Below are 20542 nucleotides of genomic sequence, written 5' to 3' on the forward strand. Positions count from 1 at the left end.
TGGGCTGCATATGGCGCCACGTACGTTGACATGTTTTCAGTATGGTATCTCTTGCTGACTTGACCAGTCAAGCATTTCACTACCAATTCAGTTGGAACCGGTCAAGTAATTGTATTTCACTACCAGTTGGAACCAGTCAATTAATCGTACTTCACTACCAGTCCAGTTGGAATCAGTCAATTAATCGTATTTCACTACCAGTCCAGTTGGAACCAGTCAATTAATCGTATTTCACTACCATTCCAGTTGGAATCAGTCAATTAATCGTATTTCACTACTATTCCAGTTGGAATCAGTCAATTAATCGTATTTCACTACCAGTCCAGTTGGAACCAGTCAATTAATCGTATTTCACTACCAGTCCAATTGGAACCAGCTCTTACCTGGAAACCGGGGCACTTTTCGGTATGATCTAGTTTTGTGATCAAGTCGGCACCGCGCCATCAATTGGTGACATATGGATCACATATAATAATGCTGAGCCCACTGGGAATCAGGAATGACGTGTCAATTTTATAATGTAAGATTGGGTACTTAATGTCATGTTCAGATGTTCTAATGTTTCTCAGGGGAAAGCCTGAAGAACAGAAGTATATCTAAGAAAGAAACAGCCAATCATGGAAACAGACTAGTAACGTGTTGCGAGTTAGTGGAGTACATGGGAACTGGGTCAGGCGCACCGCTTACAGATTTATTGGTTTACTATGTTAATTCACTTAATCCGGGGTGTCACGTGGGGTGTCATGGGTGGAGGGTGATGTTAACACTTAAGTTGGTCCTCGTATATCCAGGTATGTGAGGAATAGCCCCGGACAACCATTGACATTCAATGTGATGTTAACACTTAACTTGGTCCTCGTATATCCACCGACTGACTGATGCTTGACACCAAGGAGTAATAGCTCATATCTGCAAAAATATCACAGTGTAAATCCCGTGGCCCGGGGACGCTATTCCAGCAGAATACAGTATCTGTGGTTCAGATATTACAGTATAAACTACACACCAACATTATATCTGTGGTCCGTCTTGTCGATGTCATTACACGTCTACTGTTTGTCCGACAAAGCGATCTTAGTGCTAAAACAATCGTATGCCCCCCTACTTTGATGTGATCCCACCCCAGACTCGGCCCTGGGATCACTTTGTGAATGAGGCCTGAACAGTTGCCACCAGACACGGCCCTGGGGTCACTTTGTGAAGGGGGCCAGATGATCTGCCACCAGACACGGCCAGCAATACTTTATAGCTACAAGCTTCAAACAATAATTCTAGTTTAGTCAGCGCTTACAACCAGACATAGAGGTCTGGTGGCATACATTGACCCAGATCCCACAGGTTTAGCATTGATTGTTAGAGAGTGACAAGGCTGAAACTGTCAAATTAAGTTTTGAACGCCACAACTGAAAGGTCAGATTTCGTAGCCAAGTGGTTTAAAGGGGTAATGTTCAGTATATTGTAATGTTAGGGATTACTTGATATAATGGTCTGTTTGTGTGAAAATATAATAATATCTAATGCAAAAATATCTAACTGAGTATGCACATGCCTTACTTGGGTCGAAGTCGGATGTCAGCACGGGATGTGTGTGTGTATCCAAGGTACCTTAGTCGACATCCTTGTACAGAAGCATACATTAGACTGATATGTTACTGTTGTGTTAGATGCATTTGAATGCATTAAATGCGAATAGAGAAACACAGTAACGACTACGGGGGTGGGGTGGGGTGGGGTTGGGTTTCTAATTATCACCAAGACCCATTCAGGGTAGAAACTTTATTTTGCTTTCTTGTTCTTATGACTTATCTACATAGTCACCATCCCGAATAGCACATTTCTACCACCGTTTCTTGACCTTGCACAGACCGACTGAATAGAAGTCTCCTGATTTCACTTGTTGAATGACAGAATTCATGTCATCGAAACGACGTCCACGAAGTGGGTTCTTCATCTCTGGATCATTTAAATAGAGAAAACATGCGTCCATGGTTACTCGACTCTGAAGAATTCCTCTTCATTCTGCTCCAGAAGCTCCAATGTCTGTCGTGACATGTTCCATGAAGTCGAGAAACCCAGCATGATGACATGTGTGTAGTTGTTATAAATGGTGTTCCATAACTCACGTCGTCTTGGTACGGTTAATAATATGCCGTGACAAAAGATATACAAAGAGTCTCAGAGTCAGCAAAATATAACACAGACAAGTCTAAAATTTTCAAAATTATGTGTTGACCAAAGAGCAAGATACAAAGATTCACAATCGTGGAATCATGTACAATGCAGCTGAGGCAAATCTAAAGGAATGGGTCACAAATATTATATCAACTCACCAAAGTCTTGGTTTCAGTGAGAAACAGTTCTATTAAAACTGAAAGTTGACGCAGAGATAGACAAATGCAGAATGATGGATGACACCTCCGTAGATCCGTGTATACGTCCGTGTGTATGTCGTCAACACAGCAACCAGCCTTATATATACACAGTCACTGATTCTTGAGCATTCCAGCGAAGTATGGAACCTTCGCGATCGGCCTGTGTTTACCAACAAGTCAAAAACACATACTCGTATGCAGAAGAGGGCCTTAGGGAGGCAACTCTGAAGCTATTTTAAAAGGCGTGCTACTAAAACACCATTACTGTGATACGAAATGTGACCCATAATAACTATCTCTCAAAACTCAAAACATTGTGACCCAATAATAATTATCACTTAATCAATAAGAGTACAAATTACAGAAAATACACTCTGGTAACACTCTCGTCTTATGCATAACCATTTGTATTGTTACACGACACGGATAAATCGGCTTTGTTCACGGTGTCCATATCATCAGTCAGCCCAATTCTGAGCTCACATGTGAGGGACATGTGACTGGTTTGGAAATACCTTTTCCATCTCTCAAGAGTGTCATAAGATGTCTTATCGTGCAGTCCTTTAAGTACAACAAACTTAATTACACTGTGCGCATCAGTCTTCTCCGTGCTTGGATAAGTACTGGTGTGTAGGAGCAAATAGCACAAGACTCGATATAGTGAAGTAAACAGTTCTTGGTCCATCAACGAGACAAGGATCGCCGATGTTACAGTCCAAATTTGATCCTGAATGCTCAGTAACGTATTGGTGATGATTAGAACATTTTGATACCCCCTCGTATTCGCAGTCGACCAGGAACAATTACATGCGGATACAGTTTGTACTAGGGACTCGTCATTCATGAACGGAGCCCAGTACGTTTCTGTATTTTGACTTTCTTGAGGCACATGGCTATACACAGACCTCTTATTTTAAGGGCTCTCCGTATTCTTTCTGTTACTCTTGCACTCTTTCCTATATCCTTTATCATCCTCTCTACTCCACCGAGCCTCTGGTGTCGGGCCTGTATTTTTCTCTGTTTCAAGGGGCCTCTGTTATGAGCTCATTATCTACCCCACCGGTCCTCTGTTATCACGTGTCAGTCATCCTCTCTACCCCACCAGGCCTCTGTTATCCAGTCTCTATCAACCACTCTGTTCCACCGGGTCTCTGCTGTCGGGCCTCTATCTATAAAACTACCCCACCGGGTCTCTGCTATCCAGTCTCTATCATCCTCTCTACCCCACCAGGCCTCTGTTATCCAGTCTCTATCAACCTCTCTGTTCCACAGGGTCTCTGCTGTCGGGTCTCTATCTATATCTCTACTCCATCGGGTCTCTGATATCCAGTCTCTTTCACCCTCTCTACCCCACTAGGCCTCTGTAATCCAGTCTCTACCAACCTCTCTACTCCACCAGGTCTCTGTTATCCAGTCTCTAGCATTTTCTCTACTCCACCAGGCCTCTGATATCCAGTCTCTATCATCCCCTCTACTCTAACAGGTCTCTGTTATCCAGTCTCTATCATCCATTCTACTCTACCAGGCCCCTGATATCCAGTCTCTGTCATCCTCTCTACTCCACCAGGCCTCTGTTATCCAGTCTCTCTCATCCTCTCTACTCTACTAGGCCTCTGCTTTCCAGTCTCTATCATTTTCCCTACTCCACCAGACCTCTGTTACCCAGTCTCTATCATCCTCTCTACTCCACCAGGCCTCTGTTATCCAGTCTCTATCATCCTCTCTACTCCACCAGACCTCTGATATCCAGTCTCTATCATCCATTCTACTCTACCAGGCCTCTGATATCCAGTCTCTATCAGTTTCTCTATTCCACCAGGCCTCTGATATCCAGTCTCTAGCATCCTCTCTACTCTACCAGGTCTCTGTTATCCAGTCTCTATCATCCATTCTACTCTACCAGGCCTCTGATATCCAGTCTCTGTCATCCTCTCTACTCCACCAGGCCTCTGTTATCCAGTCTCTATCATCCATTCTACTCTACCAGGCCTCTGATATCCAGTCTCTATCATCCATTCTACTCTACCAGGCCTCTGATATCCAGTCTCTATCATTTTCTCTACTCCACCAGGCCTCTGTTACCCAGTCTCTATCATCCATTCTACTCTACCAGGCCTCTGATATCCAGTCTCTATCATTTTCTCTACTCCACCAGGCCTCTGTTACCCAGTCTCTGTCATCCTCTCTACTCCACCAGGCCTCTGTTATCCAGTCTCTATCATCCATTCTACTCTACCAGGCCTCTGATATCCAGTCTCTATCATTTTCTCTACTCCACCAGGCCTCTGTTACCCAGTCTCTGTCGTCCTCTCTACTCTACCAGGCCTCTGATCTCCAGTCTCTATCATTTTCTCTACTCCACCAGGCCTCTGACATCCAGTCTCTATCATCCTCTCTGTTCCACTGGGTCTCTGCTGTCGGGCCTCTATACCTCTATTCCAGCGGATCTCTGCTTTCAGACCACTATTAACCTATCTACTCCACCGAGTCTCTGCTATCGGGGATCTGATATTCTGTCTGTTCCAACTCGCTTCTAATAACGTTTTATGTTAGAATGTTAATGTGTTGTTGCCCCTGTCCGAGTCTGTCCGTTGGTGCTACAAGTTGATGGTGATGGTAGCTTATACTCATAACCCTCTCACTCAGTGTTCAGTGATGGGTGAGGTGCTTGTTGCAGCAGTGGCAAACAGGGGGAGTATCAGTGCCAACCGTATACATATAAACACCGCGCCCCGTCCCCAGCAGCTATCTGACAACAGCGACACTGATGTTACACCCATAGCCTCAGTCTGATGCATGACCTATATACAAGCTAGTGGTGTCATTACCCGGAGGGCATCGCGACCGTCACAAGGGGAACACCATTGCCCGGAACAAGGTAAGACTGCTTCAGTTCCAGAAAATGTTAGATAGAATTTCAACAACACATCATGGTCTCATCATGAAACATCTCATCCTTCCACGGAAAGTGATCATGATGTGTTGTTTAAATCAGTTCACTAGACTCTAGCATAATATGTAAAGAGTTTTCGTACATTTCTTACAATGGTCTACTGATGTTCATATACTATTGCACTACCGTCATGTATCAGATGATCCTTCAGTACATTGCACATACTGCGCCGTAATGCAATGATTTGATCATAATTGCACTTGCACATTACGTAAAAACGGGATGTAAACAACTCCCGCAGAGAATTTCTTGGTTTCCCTCCTGCCACCATGTTTGATGGCGGCTTAACGTATAACGAACAAGAAGCGATTACTCAATGATTCTGCATTATTACTAAATGATTCTGCATTGTTACTAAAAAATTCTGCATTATTACATTTATGCTAGTTGTGGATCAACTAGGAGTGTGTTGATCTCATTGTAATCCAGTTTCCTGGTTTATAGCTTTTCTCATAGGTGGTTTATATAAAAACCTGAACCTCATGCACATTATGGGAAGTCTGTCTTACTTTCACCTTTCGATACATGCATGCACATCAGAGGACGTTTCACCGACAAATATATGCATGCACACAGACAGAAGTCTATGTTATGTTCACCTTCAACTCGTAAATGTATTCCAGGAATGAGGGGGGTGGGGGGTTAGGTTCTGGTGACAATGACATAAGCGGACATGTCAGGGAGTTTCAGTGAATGTAGGAGATCATTAAAATTTTGTCATGATGGATTTTCAGAAGAAAGATGAGCTTTGACAAGTGACTATCAGAGACAGAACAAGCGTCTGTACACGCGACATATTAGTTTCTGCACATGATGGACCATGCAGCTTCTCCACACACGATTTGGGGGCAATCTGGATTTGGACATTTCCATGGCATGCCGTCAAATCAGTTTAATTTTTGTAGAAAGACTAAGACGTGTCTTGAGGCGTCCCAACGAAAGTCACGCCAACACTATCTGGGCGCTGTTGAACATGGTGTTAAATTCACGCGGTGTTATTCTTGTATCGATACCCTTCTAAATGTATCGATTAGTAACCTCTCGTAATATTGGAAAATCTATAACATACTCCAAAATATGTTATGTGGCAGTGTTATTCAGTATGTGACAAAGTTTCAAACAGCAAACATCGTACATGGCGATTCAGTAAGGGGCAGTGTTGAGCTATATTCTGACGTGTACCAGATTTGGACAGAAAGGTCTGGAATGTAGTGCAGGTATCTGATGCAGGGGAGTAGTGGTCCTGTAAAACTCTCTAGACGTTTTCATTGGATACAAAGGAGGTGGGCTATTTCCTCTCATCTCATTTGACACCTAAAGATACCAGAAGACCAACATTCTGTTGCATGGTTATAGTGCCCTGCATTGGTCTCATTTCCAAATTTTATAATAGTTGCTGAAAGGTGACTATTGTCGTCACTATATTTGTTGCTATAATTAATCTTGACTGTTTCTAGCACCACTTTGTTTAGTACTACAATAGTGATACTGTCTGAATCTAGTTAATACAAGTGGTAATTACATCACATTTCTTTGCTGTTTGTTCACACGTTGTTCTTTAACGGACAGATTCCTGGTTAACTTTTTGGTTTTGACCTCGGAATCAATGCACAACACACAAAATGCAGTGCTTTGTATAATGCAGAAATACCTGTATACTGTTGCACAGAGTGGGAATATCAATAGCTAAACTGTTCACAAGCTTTAAGAACCTCCGTTTAACGCTATCCAACGGTTCAGAATACTTTCAGAAAAGAAGTTCCAGTTACCGACATCCCTTTCATAAGTCACGTTTCATCTTTCGGAACTCCAAAACTTTATAGTTGACGGCAACATGTGGGTTTGTATAACTATATGCATTTGCCGCGTTAAAGGACACATGCAACCAAAAAAACAAACATAATTAAAACACAATTATCACTTATTCATGACATCTAATATACATTGCTGCTTGTTAAAAAACGAATAAACAAAATTATAAGCGTACAATCGCGATTCAAAAGTGCAATATTTTGTACTTGGGCTTACTTCCCTCGAAACGAAGCCCTCGGGAGACCGAACCCAGTCATAGCGGGTAACGACGACTTCCGATTGGCTGGTTCATTTGCTGCTACGCTGAGGGTCATTGTGTGTACAGAAAGATGATCTGTTTGATGGACCTTTTATAAGTATGGCTAGTCACAAGAAAGTAAGATTCTTTATAGAAAACAACTTTTATTGTACTTGATGCATCGTTTCAGTATGGATTCATATACCGTTGTTAAACAAATTCATTTATACTAGAATAAGTTGTAATCCCTAGAGAATGTATATAGATAGACTGGGTTTTGTAAATACTCATTCTCTGAATTTGAGTTTGATCAAATCAAAAATCATCTGAGCAGAGATGGTGAACTACTGCGTGACTGGAAAGTGCCATTCGTCCAAGTACAAAGCAGGACTTGAAACTGACAAGAGTTTGAACCAGTTTCCGTCAAATCCAGTAATCCGAAAAAAATGGCTGTAGTTTGTTTGCAACCCACAGACATAAAAACCTGTCATGTATACAAGTATCACAACTGCCTAATTACATAACGTGGCAGAGACTGGACTCGGGTGCACGAGTCATAAATCAATTTATTTTGTTTATGGCGTATAGCCTGACAGGTGTTAAGTTCAAATTGCATGTGGTCAATGATTGAAGCTGCCTGTTGTATATTGTCTTTAGCAGACAGGCAGGCAGACATACAGGTGTCAATAAACCAGACACTGAGCTTTCTCTGTGGCAGAGGCTGCTTACCACAATCAACAAGTTGTTTTACGTAACGAGTAGATTATTTACTTGTTTGTGTACACAACCAAGATTAGACTACTGCTCACGACCTCATACTCCGAGCATGCATACTTTTTCAAGCTCCGCGAACCTATTCACTGCGCATACGTCATGGACGCAGCGCCACACAGCTGTTGAAACCAGTTTTCCCCCCAGCGCTGGGGGGAATTTAGTGAATCGTTTGAACTCCGATTTAGCGGGCTATTTTTTCATGGCGTTTTTTCAACTGAATTAATGGCTGAATTGACACTTTTCATGATTTGTTTCGGTAAGTGCATACCTAAAGGTATCAGAATCTGCAAAGTTGTGTTTTACGTTGCATGTGACCTTTAAGTCGGCGTCGCGTTAAGTATTCCTTCACATACCAGTTACACCTTGAACTGAGAAACACAATGTTGTTGGGCTATTGTTGACCTCATGTTATACTGAACGCTGGCACACCATGATACTGGTGTAAAATGGTTGCACAGCAGTCAGTCATGTTGGTCCGATGATAACTGCATTACGTTAGTTCAACGTTAATCCAGTGCCAACATTGCCACTGTAGTCACGTTAAGAGTGCAATGCTGGCCGTATTTTGTACTTGATAGTTGACATATTGTGTAATTGACGGTTAAAACATTATGTAACTGATGGCTGACATGTTGTGTTGTTGATGGTTGACACAACTTGATGGTAAACGCATTTTGTTATTGACGGTTTACCGATTGTCTGGTTGATATATTGAGTGGTTGGTGGCCAATACGTTGTGCAGTTAACAGGTGATATATTGAGTGGTTGATGGTCAACGCGTTGTGTAGTTGATGGTTGATATATTGAGTGGTTCATGGTCAATACATTGTGTAGTTGATAGTTTATATATTGAGTGGTTGGTGGCCAATACGTTGTGCAGTTAACAGGTGATGTATTGAGTGGTTGATGGTCAACACGTTGTGTAGTTGATGGTTGATATATTGAGTGGCTGATGGTCAACACGTTGTGTAGTTGATGGTTGATATATTGAGTGGTTGATGGTCAACACGTTGTGTAGTTTATAGGTGATTGCCTGTGTGACATTCAATCCATGCGACACGTGTTTTCAATCATGTTAACAACAAAACACATATGGGAGATTCAGTGCCACCACCCAAGGCACTGATTTGTACGTCACTTCCCGACGGAGTATTAATGGTTGTTCAACTGAACTGAATTTTATTTACACTCCGGCCTCGGTCTGCGGCATAAGAGGTACAAGATTACATCACGATGTATTGCTTAAATACAGTTGTAAAACATAAAATGGACATATACACATATTGCTTGATTGCAGGCATGAGCCGTATGTACATACATTTAGCCAGTTGATAAACAATTTTACAGTCGCGTGTTATCGGTAATCTTTTGTGGTGGCATTGCTTATAACGCTTATTGTCTTACAGAATATTGCTAATTTCCTGATTGTTCCTAGTTTGTTTGAGCGAAATAGCTGGTTCATTTGTGCATATTTGGGTTTCTACAGAAATAGCTGTTAATGTACTTTTTTCTTTCTTGGGTCAAGCTATAGCAGATAAACAAAAAGTGAAAGTCATTTCCGATATCGTTGCTATTACAGAGAGAAAATAATCTTTCATTTCTGGGGGTTTTAATACATCATCATCCCGTTTACAGTGGATAATGGTTTGAGGTTCTGAAATTAAGTCACGCCCTTTGTTTGTTATGATGTAATAAATTTAAAGAATTGAAGGACGCGTTTCCTTCGCTTCGATCACTCAGAATCTTTCATGATTCTCTACAGTTATATGAAGCTTGGTTCTGCCATTTTGTACATCTGCTTCTCTTTTCACAATAGTATTCATGAAATATTTGTTAGATGAAAACTGGAGAACAAAGTACTTTTTGCACACCCAGTGGTGTTTGTAGCGCCTGTTAATCACATACAGCATTCTGTGGATGTTGCATTGGTGGAGGTGAGCATTGACGGATTCGTGGACGAGCGGCAAATGCGATGCCTTGTAAACGTGCCCATGTTGAGCCTTACTTGCCTAACACTAAGCTGAATTTAGTGAGACCAAGTCACACTATAACGGATCTACTGTCATGATGTGTCAGGTTTAGGTTCACCTGACACGATTACGCACATGAGGGAAGTGCAAAGAGAAAGACTTGTCTTTAGTTATGACTGTAAGGAATGTGATGTTAGAACTGCACATGAAGGTTGTGCATGATTGATTTGGTTTAAATATTTCTTTGCAAGAACGAAGTGTTACATGGGATTTATCTACGTCTGAAAGGAAGGGAGGACTCGCAGCCACCTGTACAGATCAAACCTGAAATTTAATCTCACAGACCCTCACAGCATTAGGATTGATGTATTGGTGCTGTCTATAGCCAGCCAAAACCCACACAAAATAGTTAGTGAAGATACATTTGCCAGAAGGACACAGGACGCAGTGTTGAATTGCCCATTTTTACCCAATACAGTGTGAGATCTGGTACATCAAGCTCAGTAACACGGTTCCCATTTAATCCTGAAAACCACACTGTTTAAAACGGGCAGGATTTCACCCTGCCGTGTCCAGTTTGTTTCAAAAGCAGCATATCGATTAACTAACGATCGGTAATACTTCATAACATAACAGAATTGGGAGGTATTAAGCATCTACATCGATAGAAAATACAATTCAGTCAAGGTAGACAGCAAGAATTGTACAAAATTTGAGACTTCATTTCTCTTAAACCGCCAAGGCGAGTGGTGTTGTAGCCAGTGTCCCGTGAACAGACTTATAGGGCAGTGCTCTACCCTGTATCTACGTTGTTTACAAATTCATGGAGTGGTGCTCTACACTGTGTCGTGTAGGCTTAGTTTGAACTAAGAGACAATATGATTTTGCAGCTGTAAATAATATATATTCTCCCGTTGACCTTGTTCTCAATGATTGTTCTTTATGGTCATGTTGAACCTTTCTGTTCCATCATTTTCTGTCCATCGCTGAACTTCCTTGTCCTTCCGGAAATTATTGCATTGTGTTGTTTACCGAACGATATTCCTTTTTCAATATTTCCTTAACTGTTTCAGTTCAAGTATCATGACTGAACTTCACAAGCAATACTGCAAGAGTATCGGTAGATGGCGCTGTGCGGCCATAGCCTTGTTTCTTGTGGTTCTGGCATTAGTCGTGGCTCTTATTGCTGTCTCCATGATGAAGGACAGGAGGTTTGAACGCCAGGCTGCCAATGATTGCGGAGAAAGATTTGGAAAGCCCGATATTGACACGTCTGAGGCAGAGGAGCCAGGGTTGTATGATGACCTTACTGTGAAGGAGCTGAAAGCCATCCAGGACTACCTATACAGCTTGAAGACGCAGTTAAACCTTAAGAAGCCAGACAAAGCTGCAGTCAATGTCAGCTATATATATGTGTCAGATCTTCACCCACCATTGAAATCAGAAGCACTGGCTTACTTAAGTGGGTCCGGACCTAAACCAGAGAGGAAGGCTAGAATTGTGATCTTCAGGGGTGACGCTGTTCCACCAGTGTCAGAAGAATATATTGTTGGTCCTCTCCCCAACCCCAACAGCTGCGAGTTGTTGACGGTGCCAGGCCGTGTGAATCCAGTTCCATATGCTTTCAGACCTGTTGGATACGTGGAATATGGGGCATTCTACACGAACTTGTTCCCAGAGGTAGACAAAAAGATTGGTTTTATTTTGAAGGAGAGTTATGGTGCCACATTTACAGACTGTGGTGACAGATGCCTGAATTTCTACCCATCACCTGTGGGTTCTGGTGTTAGCAAATCTAGAGTGAGGAAGATGTGGTTAACAACAAGTCACTTTGTTGAGTATTATGACCTTAACCCTGTTGATTTACTTATGCTTGCAAATATCAACTCTCATGACCCCGCAAACTTCTATATTGAAAAACTGGTATATGCTGATAAGGAGTATTCCAGTCTTGACGACCTCGCCACTCAGTACAGAGCCGGTTCAATCCCAAAATCCAACATACCATTTCCCGAAAACGTCAAGGAGTTGAAGTCTTCATTACACAGAAGAGGAAATCCTGTCCCAAAGAAGCCACAGAGGCCTCCCCGAATGTACGAGCCTGACGGTAAGCGATACAGTGTGCACCATCGCCATGTGGAATACATGCAGTGGGCCTTCGACTTCAGAATGTCCACTTTAAGTGGGCCACAGATTTACGACATCCGGTTCAACAACGAGAGGATTGCTTATGAAGTTGGCCTGCAGGAGATAGCTGTCTTTTATGCGTCCAATAACCCCGCTACACGGAGTGCTGATTTCATCGATAGTGGTGCTCTCATTGGTACCCACTCCCAATCTCTGGTTCCTGGTGCAGACTGTCCAGAGATGAGTACATTCTTCAACTATTCCTATTTGGGTGAATCGTCCGAGGAACCAGTTGTTCTTCAGAGAGCTTTCTGTCTGTTTGAACTGAACCAAGGAATTCCTCTTCGTCGCCATCTTTCATACAGCCAAGTTGAGGGTGGATTCTATTCCGGAATGGAGGACAATGTCTTAATTCTGAGAAGTATCCTAACCGTTGTAAACTACGATTATGTGATGGACTTTATATTTCACCAAAGTGGAGCTATGGAAGTTCGAGTTCTATCAACAGGGTATATATTCGCCTCCTTCTATACCCCCAAAGAAGATCCATATGGCTTCCAACTGAAACAAAATACCATTGGCAGTATCCATCACCATCTGTTCCTCTTCAAAGCAGACCTTGACATTCATGGGCTGAACAACAGATACGAAACTCTTGACATATCACGTGACGTTTCCCCCAACTCACAAACGACAGACGACCCCAACTCCAAGTACTACCAGATCAAGTATGAGCGTTCTCTCAAGAGTGTAGAGATTGATGCAGCTTATAAGTTCAACTTTGAGACGCCAAAATACCACGTGTTCCACAACAACGACAACCCAACCATATTTGGGGCAATCAAGGCTTACAGGTATAAGTAGTGTCACTCTGCACTTGTTTTCTTTGATACATGAGTTGTTGTTTTTTTCTCAAACTATAGGTGTCCTGGTTTCACGTGCGTAACAATGCACTTCTGAACAGTGAACAGTGAACAGTGAAATGAACAGTGTTGAAATATCTGAAGGTCAAGGTCTTTATTGTGTGAAGATGTTGTTTATATATATCCGATATTCACTTTTCTTCTCCGTATTCTTCTAGAATCCACCTGGACGGAATGTCCAAAGTGCTGATTCCCGAAGACATTGGTAATGAACCAGCTATCAGCTGGGCTAGGAACCAGATGACTGTCACCAAGTTCAAGGACGGCGAAAGAGATGCCAGCTCCGTCTATGGACTGTTCGATACCATGGAGCCCACAGTCAACTTTACGTCGTTTTATGCTGACAACGAAGACATAGTTGACGAGGTAATGATTGGTAAAAAGTTAATATAGTTTTACGTCACGAAGCTAAGTTAATGAAGCTAAGTCTAATTCCAAAATGGGCATTTAAAAAAACACAATACCACTAATACCAATAGCACACTAATTTGCGTAAAGCCATGGTCTGTGTCAGATCAGTCGTTTAGGACAAATCTAAAAAAAACAGTTTTTCATATTTCCAACAGTACTTCAGTTTCGATATCCCACCAAAATGGCTCCATGACATGTATGAATGTTTTTAAATCGTTGTTGACCTCCTATACTATAACATAGACTTACGACAGCGGTAACGCTACGATGGTTTTGTGAAACGGGGCTTGAACACATACTTGTCAAATACTTATTGCATAGTTTTGACACTATCCTCTATCCAACTAGGCCATCGATGTAGTATATTACCGGACCCACACATATCCACACTAAATGTGTTGATTACCAGAAACAACAGTCATATTCTATAAAGTGATCCTGTGGTAGTCTATCCTGGATTCTGTGACAAGAATGGTAATTCAACTTGAGATCATTTGCAGTAACACTCATGTACCTTCTGTACAGACCTATTTCCATCCAAGAGTTTCTCAAAGAATCCAGTGAATCCCAACAGCTGACAAACGGCTCACTGGATGACCTTCTGAGTGCCTACAACAACGGATTTCAAACTCTGATTGTTAACAAGCTCCTGCACAGACGAAGGACGTAACACTGAGGCCGAACTCTCCATGGTATAGTGATGAGCTCCGTGAACCTAAGCACCAGCGACGTAAAGCAGAGAGACTCTGGCAGAGGTCTAAACTTGTCGTACACCATCAGTCGTTTAGGGGTATGTGTCAGTCATATCACAAGCTACTTGTAAAGACCAAGAGTGAGTTCTTTTGCAATAAGATCATCGGAAGTGGCTCTGACTATAAACAACTTTTCAAAGTCAGCAAAGCGTTGATGGGACACGCGGTGCAGGAACGGTATTCAGTCTGATTCTTCGAATCGTTCTACTTTAAGTGCCGATGCTGAATTCCAAGGAGAATGTTTGTCTAATTTCTCACCTACTACAGAATCAGAAATTCGAAAATTCGTCATGAAAACTCCCCCAAGTCATGTGAATTGGACTTGGACAAGGTGCTGCCATTGAACACGGCCATTGTCAACATGTCCCTTAAGGAGTCACGTGTCCCACGGCATTTCAAGCAAGCCTTGGTGAGACCAAAGAAAGATAAAGAAAGCTGACCTGGACAAGGGGATGTTGAAGCATTACAGACCTGTCTCCAATTCGTGCTTTAGCTCCAAAATCTTAGAGAAGGTTGTGTTTTCTCGCCTAAGTCAACATCTTCAAGTCAATAACCTCCAGCATAAATTTCCGTCTGCCGACAGATCAGGTCATTCGATGGAAACTGCCCTCCGTCGTGTGCATCATGACATCATCAAAGCTCTAGACCTCAAAACTTCAGTTGCAATGGTGTTTTTTGATCAATCAGCAGCATTCAATCTCAATGATCATGGAATACTATTACAAAGACTACAGTACAGCTACAGTGTGACCGGAGAAGTATTATCATGGGTTCAGTCCTATATGTTAAACAGAACACAGACTGTGGCAATACGATCTACAGTCTCTGAGTGTGTGGACATTCATTTAAGTGTACCCTAGGACTCCGTTTTTGGTGCCTATTTTGTACTGCCAATATTCAAAGCCGATGAGCAACATTTGTCAACAACACGATCTCTCGCACATGGTTTATGCAGATGATCAACAGATGTACAGAGTGGTTCAACCTGGGTTTTCTTGGACGCCTACTTCGAGAGCAATGGAAACCTGTGTGTCAGATGTCATCGACTTGACAAGCAATAATGTGCTTAAAATCAATCAGGAAATACCTGAATTTATTATTTTCAGTTCCAAGAATTCTGAAGTTGACATCAGTGACATGCAAGTACAAGTTGGAGACACCTATGTTAAATCAACTGAATCTGTGAAGAATCTCGGTGTTCACTTCCACAACAAACTGACAATGGAGAGACAAGCCAATGCCGTCGCCAAGTCATGCTACTTCCAGATCAGAAGTATATCAGCCACACGCAGATACATCACAGAAGACTTTTGTAAGACCCTAGTACACGCTCTAGTGACATCTAGACTGGATTATGGAAATGGTCTCCTCTGTGGACTACCGGAAACTCTCACTAGTCGTCTACAGAAGATGCATAACTGTGCAACTAGATTCATTACCAAAACTGGCTGACATGAGGCGATTACGCATGTGAGAGAGACGCTACACTGGCTCCCAGTCAGAGATGCTAGTCCTGGTGTATGCTTCTAAATGTGTCCACGGTTTGGCCCTATACTGTCTTCAGGAACTTGGGGTGCTATATCATCCTGTCAGGTCACTTAGATCAGAATCTGAATCTCGTCTCTGTCAACCGAAGACAAGTACAGTAACATATTGACTCTTTGACAGCACTTCATTTAATCTTTGGAACAGTCTACCAATTAGTCCACGAAATTCATCCTCAGTCGACATTTTTAAGAAAGCTCATAAAACGTATCTTTTCAAAGCTGCTTATTCCACTTAATGTATCATTGGTTTCATCACTATGTAAAATTTTACTCCTCATTTATGTGTTTTACCGTGTTTAATTTTCCATCTTTTAGCATGAGTTGTATGTCACCTGTACATCACCATATAGTATGCAATATGTTAAGCGCCTTAGAGTGTTTCATAATAAGCAAATAAGGTTCTGTAGAAATCTCGTGTATTATTATTATTATTGTTATATTGCCTGACATGAGAGGGAAGCTGACTGCTGGGTTATTACCCGCCATGAAGGGAAAGCTAACTGTTCGGATATTGCCAGACACGAAGGGAAGCTGACTGCTGGGTTATTACCCGCCATGAAGGGAAAGCTAACTGTTCAGATATTGCCAGACACGAAGGGAAGCTGACTGCTGGGACATTTCCCGACATGAGGGGGAAGCTGACTGCTGGGATATTGCCCGACATGAAGGGAAAGCTGACTGTATGGATATTGCCCGACATGAAGGGGAACCTGATTGTTCGGATATTGCCTGACATGAAGGGAAAGCTGACTGCTGAGATACCGCCGGACAGGAAGTGAAAGCTGACTGCTGGGACATTTCCCGACATGAAAGGGAAGCTGACTGCTGGGATATTGCCCGACATGAAGGGAAAGCTTACTGCTGGGGTGTTGCCCGACATGAGAGGGAGGACTGTGGAGGGCACTTGTCACCATGAAGCCCTAAACACAAATGTAATTATGAAACACACGAGACGGTCTCGTTTGTTTTCTACGTTTTAGGTTCAGGTGGGTAGATCAATAGCACTGATTTGGCCAGCTGATTGGCATTGAACGACACTAGACCATCGACATTCCCGCAGGGATACAAGACGCAGGGATGGCTGTCGCAACACTAGTGCTAACTGGAACGTAACCATGGCCGACTTGCGAAGTAGCATGTCAACGGTGAAGTATTGGATCGCCCAAGACCGCTCTTGAACGGGAACGGCGCTCTTACTGGCCGGAGGCAAACTAGCCGGAGGCTGTGGGTGATGAAAATCGCTGTCTTCCGCACGTTGACGACGGCTGCCATACTTTTATAACCATTCTTTACCAGTCATCCGATATTCATAGATCAAAACGCTAGACAGACCCCCCCCCCCCCCCCATCCCCCCCCAACCGTTCTCGAATCATCACGGCACATTTGCTGAACAACGCAATCGAATCATAACCATGGCCCCAAGGAGCCCCGACGTGATGCCCATTTAATAACTTCGAGACTATACTTGACGCTAGTGTCGTGCTAGACAGACTCCTGCTCACACTCTTTAGGAACTGATGCAGATACTCCATGGGGAAGAGAACAAAATTCCAATGCTGAGAATTCGTGAATGTCATGGTGACAATGCTCTCGCTTTTGTGTATTCCTGTCAAGTAAAGTGTTTCTAGATATCAACTGCAGTTTTGTATTTGTTGTAATCAGTGTAAAATGTGTTACCATTTTGATATGCGGTATTTGGTTGACAGAGTATTTAGAAAACGTTGTGATTTTCTTTTCATATCACAAATCTCAAACCAGAAGAGGTAGAGACGTGATTAATGTGCAACAATCATGTTCTATTCAGGACTAAGTCGTCACGTGACGTGAGCAAAAGGTTTGTGTTCGTATACATGGAAACACTGTTTGTTTGTTTGTTTGTCACAAAACTCAAACCAGAAGAGGTAGAGACGTGATTAATGTGCAACAATCATGTTCTATTCAGGACTAAATCGTCACGTGACGTGAGCAAAAGGTTTGTGTTCGTATACATGGAAACACTGTTTGTTTGTTTCTTTCTTTCCTTCAGGACCTGGTTGCATGGATCACTATGGGCGTCCATCACATCCCCCACACTGAGGACATGCCCATCACCCCCACCCCCGGGGCACACCTCAGCTTTGCCCTGCTTCCCTACAACTACTTCGAGGAGTGTCCGTCCTCCCAGTCTCGTGACTCCATCAGGGTGGAGTATAAGGACAGCAACCACCCCGAGAAGGGCGCCCGGGTGGTGAGATACGGTAACGCAGAGAAGCCACGCTGCATCCCGAACACGCCGGACTATGACGCCATGGTGGAGCGGAACCCGTCGAGCGCAATTGAAGTTTAGGGTGAATAATGCCCACCACATATTTCCATTTAGAGAACAACATTAGATTTTTTCAGTTTCGCTACTTGACCCATCCATTTCTATCCACATGGCTAGCGTTTGAGAGTTACTACGGAGCGTTAACGTCATGAGGGGAAATCTATGACCACAGGTTTGGTGCTGACAAACCAAGAATCTTAGTCAAGGTGAATCTAGGATTCTAACCAAATTAAAGGATCCTGGTTCGTCTTAAGTCAGGTCACGCCGCCACTGTCGTAGATTCATCTGTACAGTCGGTATAACCAAGTCAAAACAGTACTTAGCAGTCTCGTTTCCTGTTCACTGGGTTACGTCCTATTACGCAGTTTAGTGCGATAAACAGTCCAGAATTTTTAGACTAATTCAATTAAATGGATACATAAATATTAATCTGCATGATTTGATGCATTTAGGCAACAATGCGCTCCTTCTAATCATTGCAAATACGTCGTACAGCGAGCTCTGTCGTACATCGTGGTCTGTCGTACCGCGAGCTTTGACCTGGAAATCGTGGAAATCACAAAACGAGGCTCTGCCACTAGAAAACTTTGGTCTGGTATGGAACTGATATCATATCAATCTCATTGTGCGTTACAGAACTACACTGAATAACCACATAAAACGCATACCAGATGTCACCAGTGAGCCATCTGTGCATTGTGAATCATTCTTCGACCTCATCAAACAGGGACAGTCTGTGACGTCATACCTCGCCATAAAATATAGACATACGGTGTTATTAAAGTTTAAAATTAAAATTCATTTGTAAATGAAAATACAAGGATTTGTGATGTCTATTTTCACTTTCACACGTGAGAATTCGAATCGGCTGAAACGTAGGTCATTGTCTGAATATGTTAATGAGACTCATGTTTCGATTTGAACGGCAGCCTGTCATGTTCATGGACTGTCTGGGGTACTGTTGAAATAATCTTTGATATATACATGATTATTTTTGTTGTTATTTGTAGCTACTTCACTCGTATTGTATGCTTCTTTCCTATTGTATTGCAATGCCTTCTATTATTGCATTTTTGAAACTATTCCTTTACGGACCAGAACTCCATCGGTGGTGTTCGCATGTTGATTATATACACTATGGATGTCAATAATGTTGTCAATAAACTAACCACATTCCTTATACGGTCCCTCGTGTAAGAGAAGGATGTAGTATTCGAGAATAAACTCCACTTTACTTATGTTCTCTCTTATCTTCCAGTGTGAAGTGTGAAGTCTATTTACATACAAGTTGAATACGTTACAAAATCTAAAAGTACAATAACACTAAAATCTGATATGTTCTGTTCTGCCAGAGAAGTGGCCGAGTGAGTGGATGGCAGGGGTTGAATTATCTCACGCCATGTTGAATCAGATGCTGACACAGAGACTCAACTGGAACCTGACACGGGCCCCAGGACTCGGGACAGCCTGTGTGTTGGAGCACGCCTCTACGTGTTGGTGAATACACCAGGTGCCATGTCGACGAGGATACTATTTGGTGACGGAGAACCAGGCTACGTGCTATTGTTGGAGAGCGTCTCTTCACTGAAAGCCATTGTTTTACTACATACGATACCCATGATGGAAGACAGAGATTTATTTAGAGAGTGTGTCGTGTAATATGTCGGTAGCATTATATTATACTCATTGTGTAAACGGATATTTCAGGTCCAGAGCTCAGTGTGTTCGTGGGAAATCCTGGTGATTAAACCTCGGAACACCTATCAATACCTCTCCCATACTGTTATGCTTTTCGAACAATATCCTGGTGATTAAACCTCGGAACACCTATCAATACCTCTCCCATACTGTTATGCTTTTCGAACAATATCCTGATGATTAAACCTCGGAACACCTATCAATACCTCTCCCATACTGTTATGCTTTTCGAACAATATCCTGGTGATTAAACCTCGGAACACCTATCAATACCTCTCCCATACTGTTATGCTTTTCGAACAATATCTCTGATATCCAGTCAGCAATATCAGGACAGGGACACCAGAAATTGGATTCACACATTGTAACCATGTGGGCAATCGAACCCAGGTCCTCGGTGTGATGAGCGAATGCTTTAACCAGTATGCTACCCCGTCCCTATTAGAGTTCTGTGAGCAAACTGTATTACAGTCATCCGGGAACTTCCACTGTATTACTGTGACACAGGGAGATGGAGATTCTCCTTCAGTATGTTCCGGTAAGTACGTCGGTGCAGTCAACTCTTGCCCTCATCTCACATGACAGTTCACATACCAAGCACACCACCAATAGTGTGGAAACATTCATACCCCGAACAGCCTGTTTTAGGAAAAGTGACC

General features: G+C 42.6%; 1 protein-coding gene across 1 annotated transcript; it reads left to right on the plus strand.

Moving 5' to 3' along the window:
• Positions 1-5201: 5201 nt before the first annotated feature.
• On the plus strand, positions 5202-19423 carry LOC137278691 (putative amine oxidase [copper-containing]). Its single transcript, XM_067811202.1, has 4 exons — positions 5202-5250; positions 11193-13100; positions 13328-13535; positions 17907-19423. The coding sequence occupies exons 2-4, from the start codon at positions 11203-11205 to the stop codon at positions 18204-18206; spliced, it is 2406 nt and encodes an 801-aa protein (XP_067667303.1). The 5' UTR covers positions 5202-5250; positions 11193-11202; the 3' UTR covers positions 18207-19423.
• Positions 19424-20542: the final 1119 nt, after the last annotated feature.

The sequence above is a fragment of the Haliotis asinina genome, chromosome 3 (genome assembly GCF_037392515.1).
Source record: "Haliotis asinina isolate JCU_RB_2024 chromosome 3, JCU_Hal_asi_v2, whole genome shotgun sequence".
Classification (NCBI taxonomy): Eukaryota; Metazoa; Mollusca; class Gastropoda; order Lepetellida; family Haliotidae; genus Haliotis; species Haliotis asinina.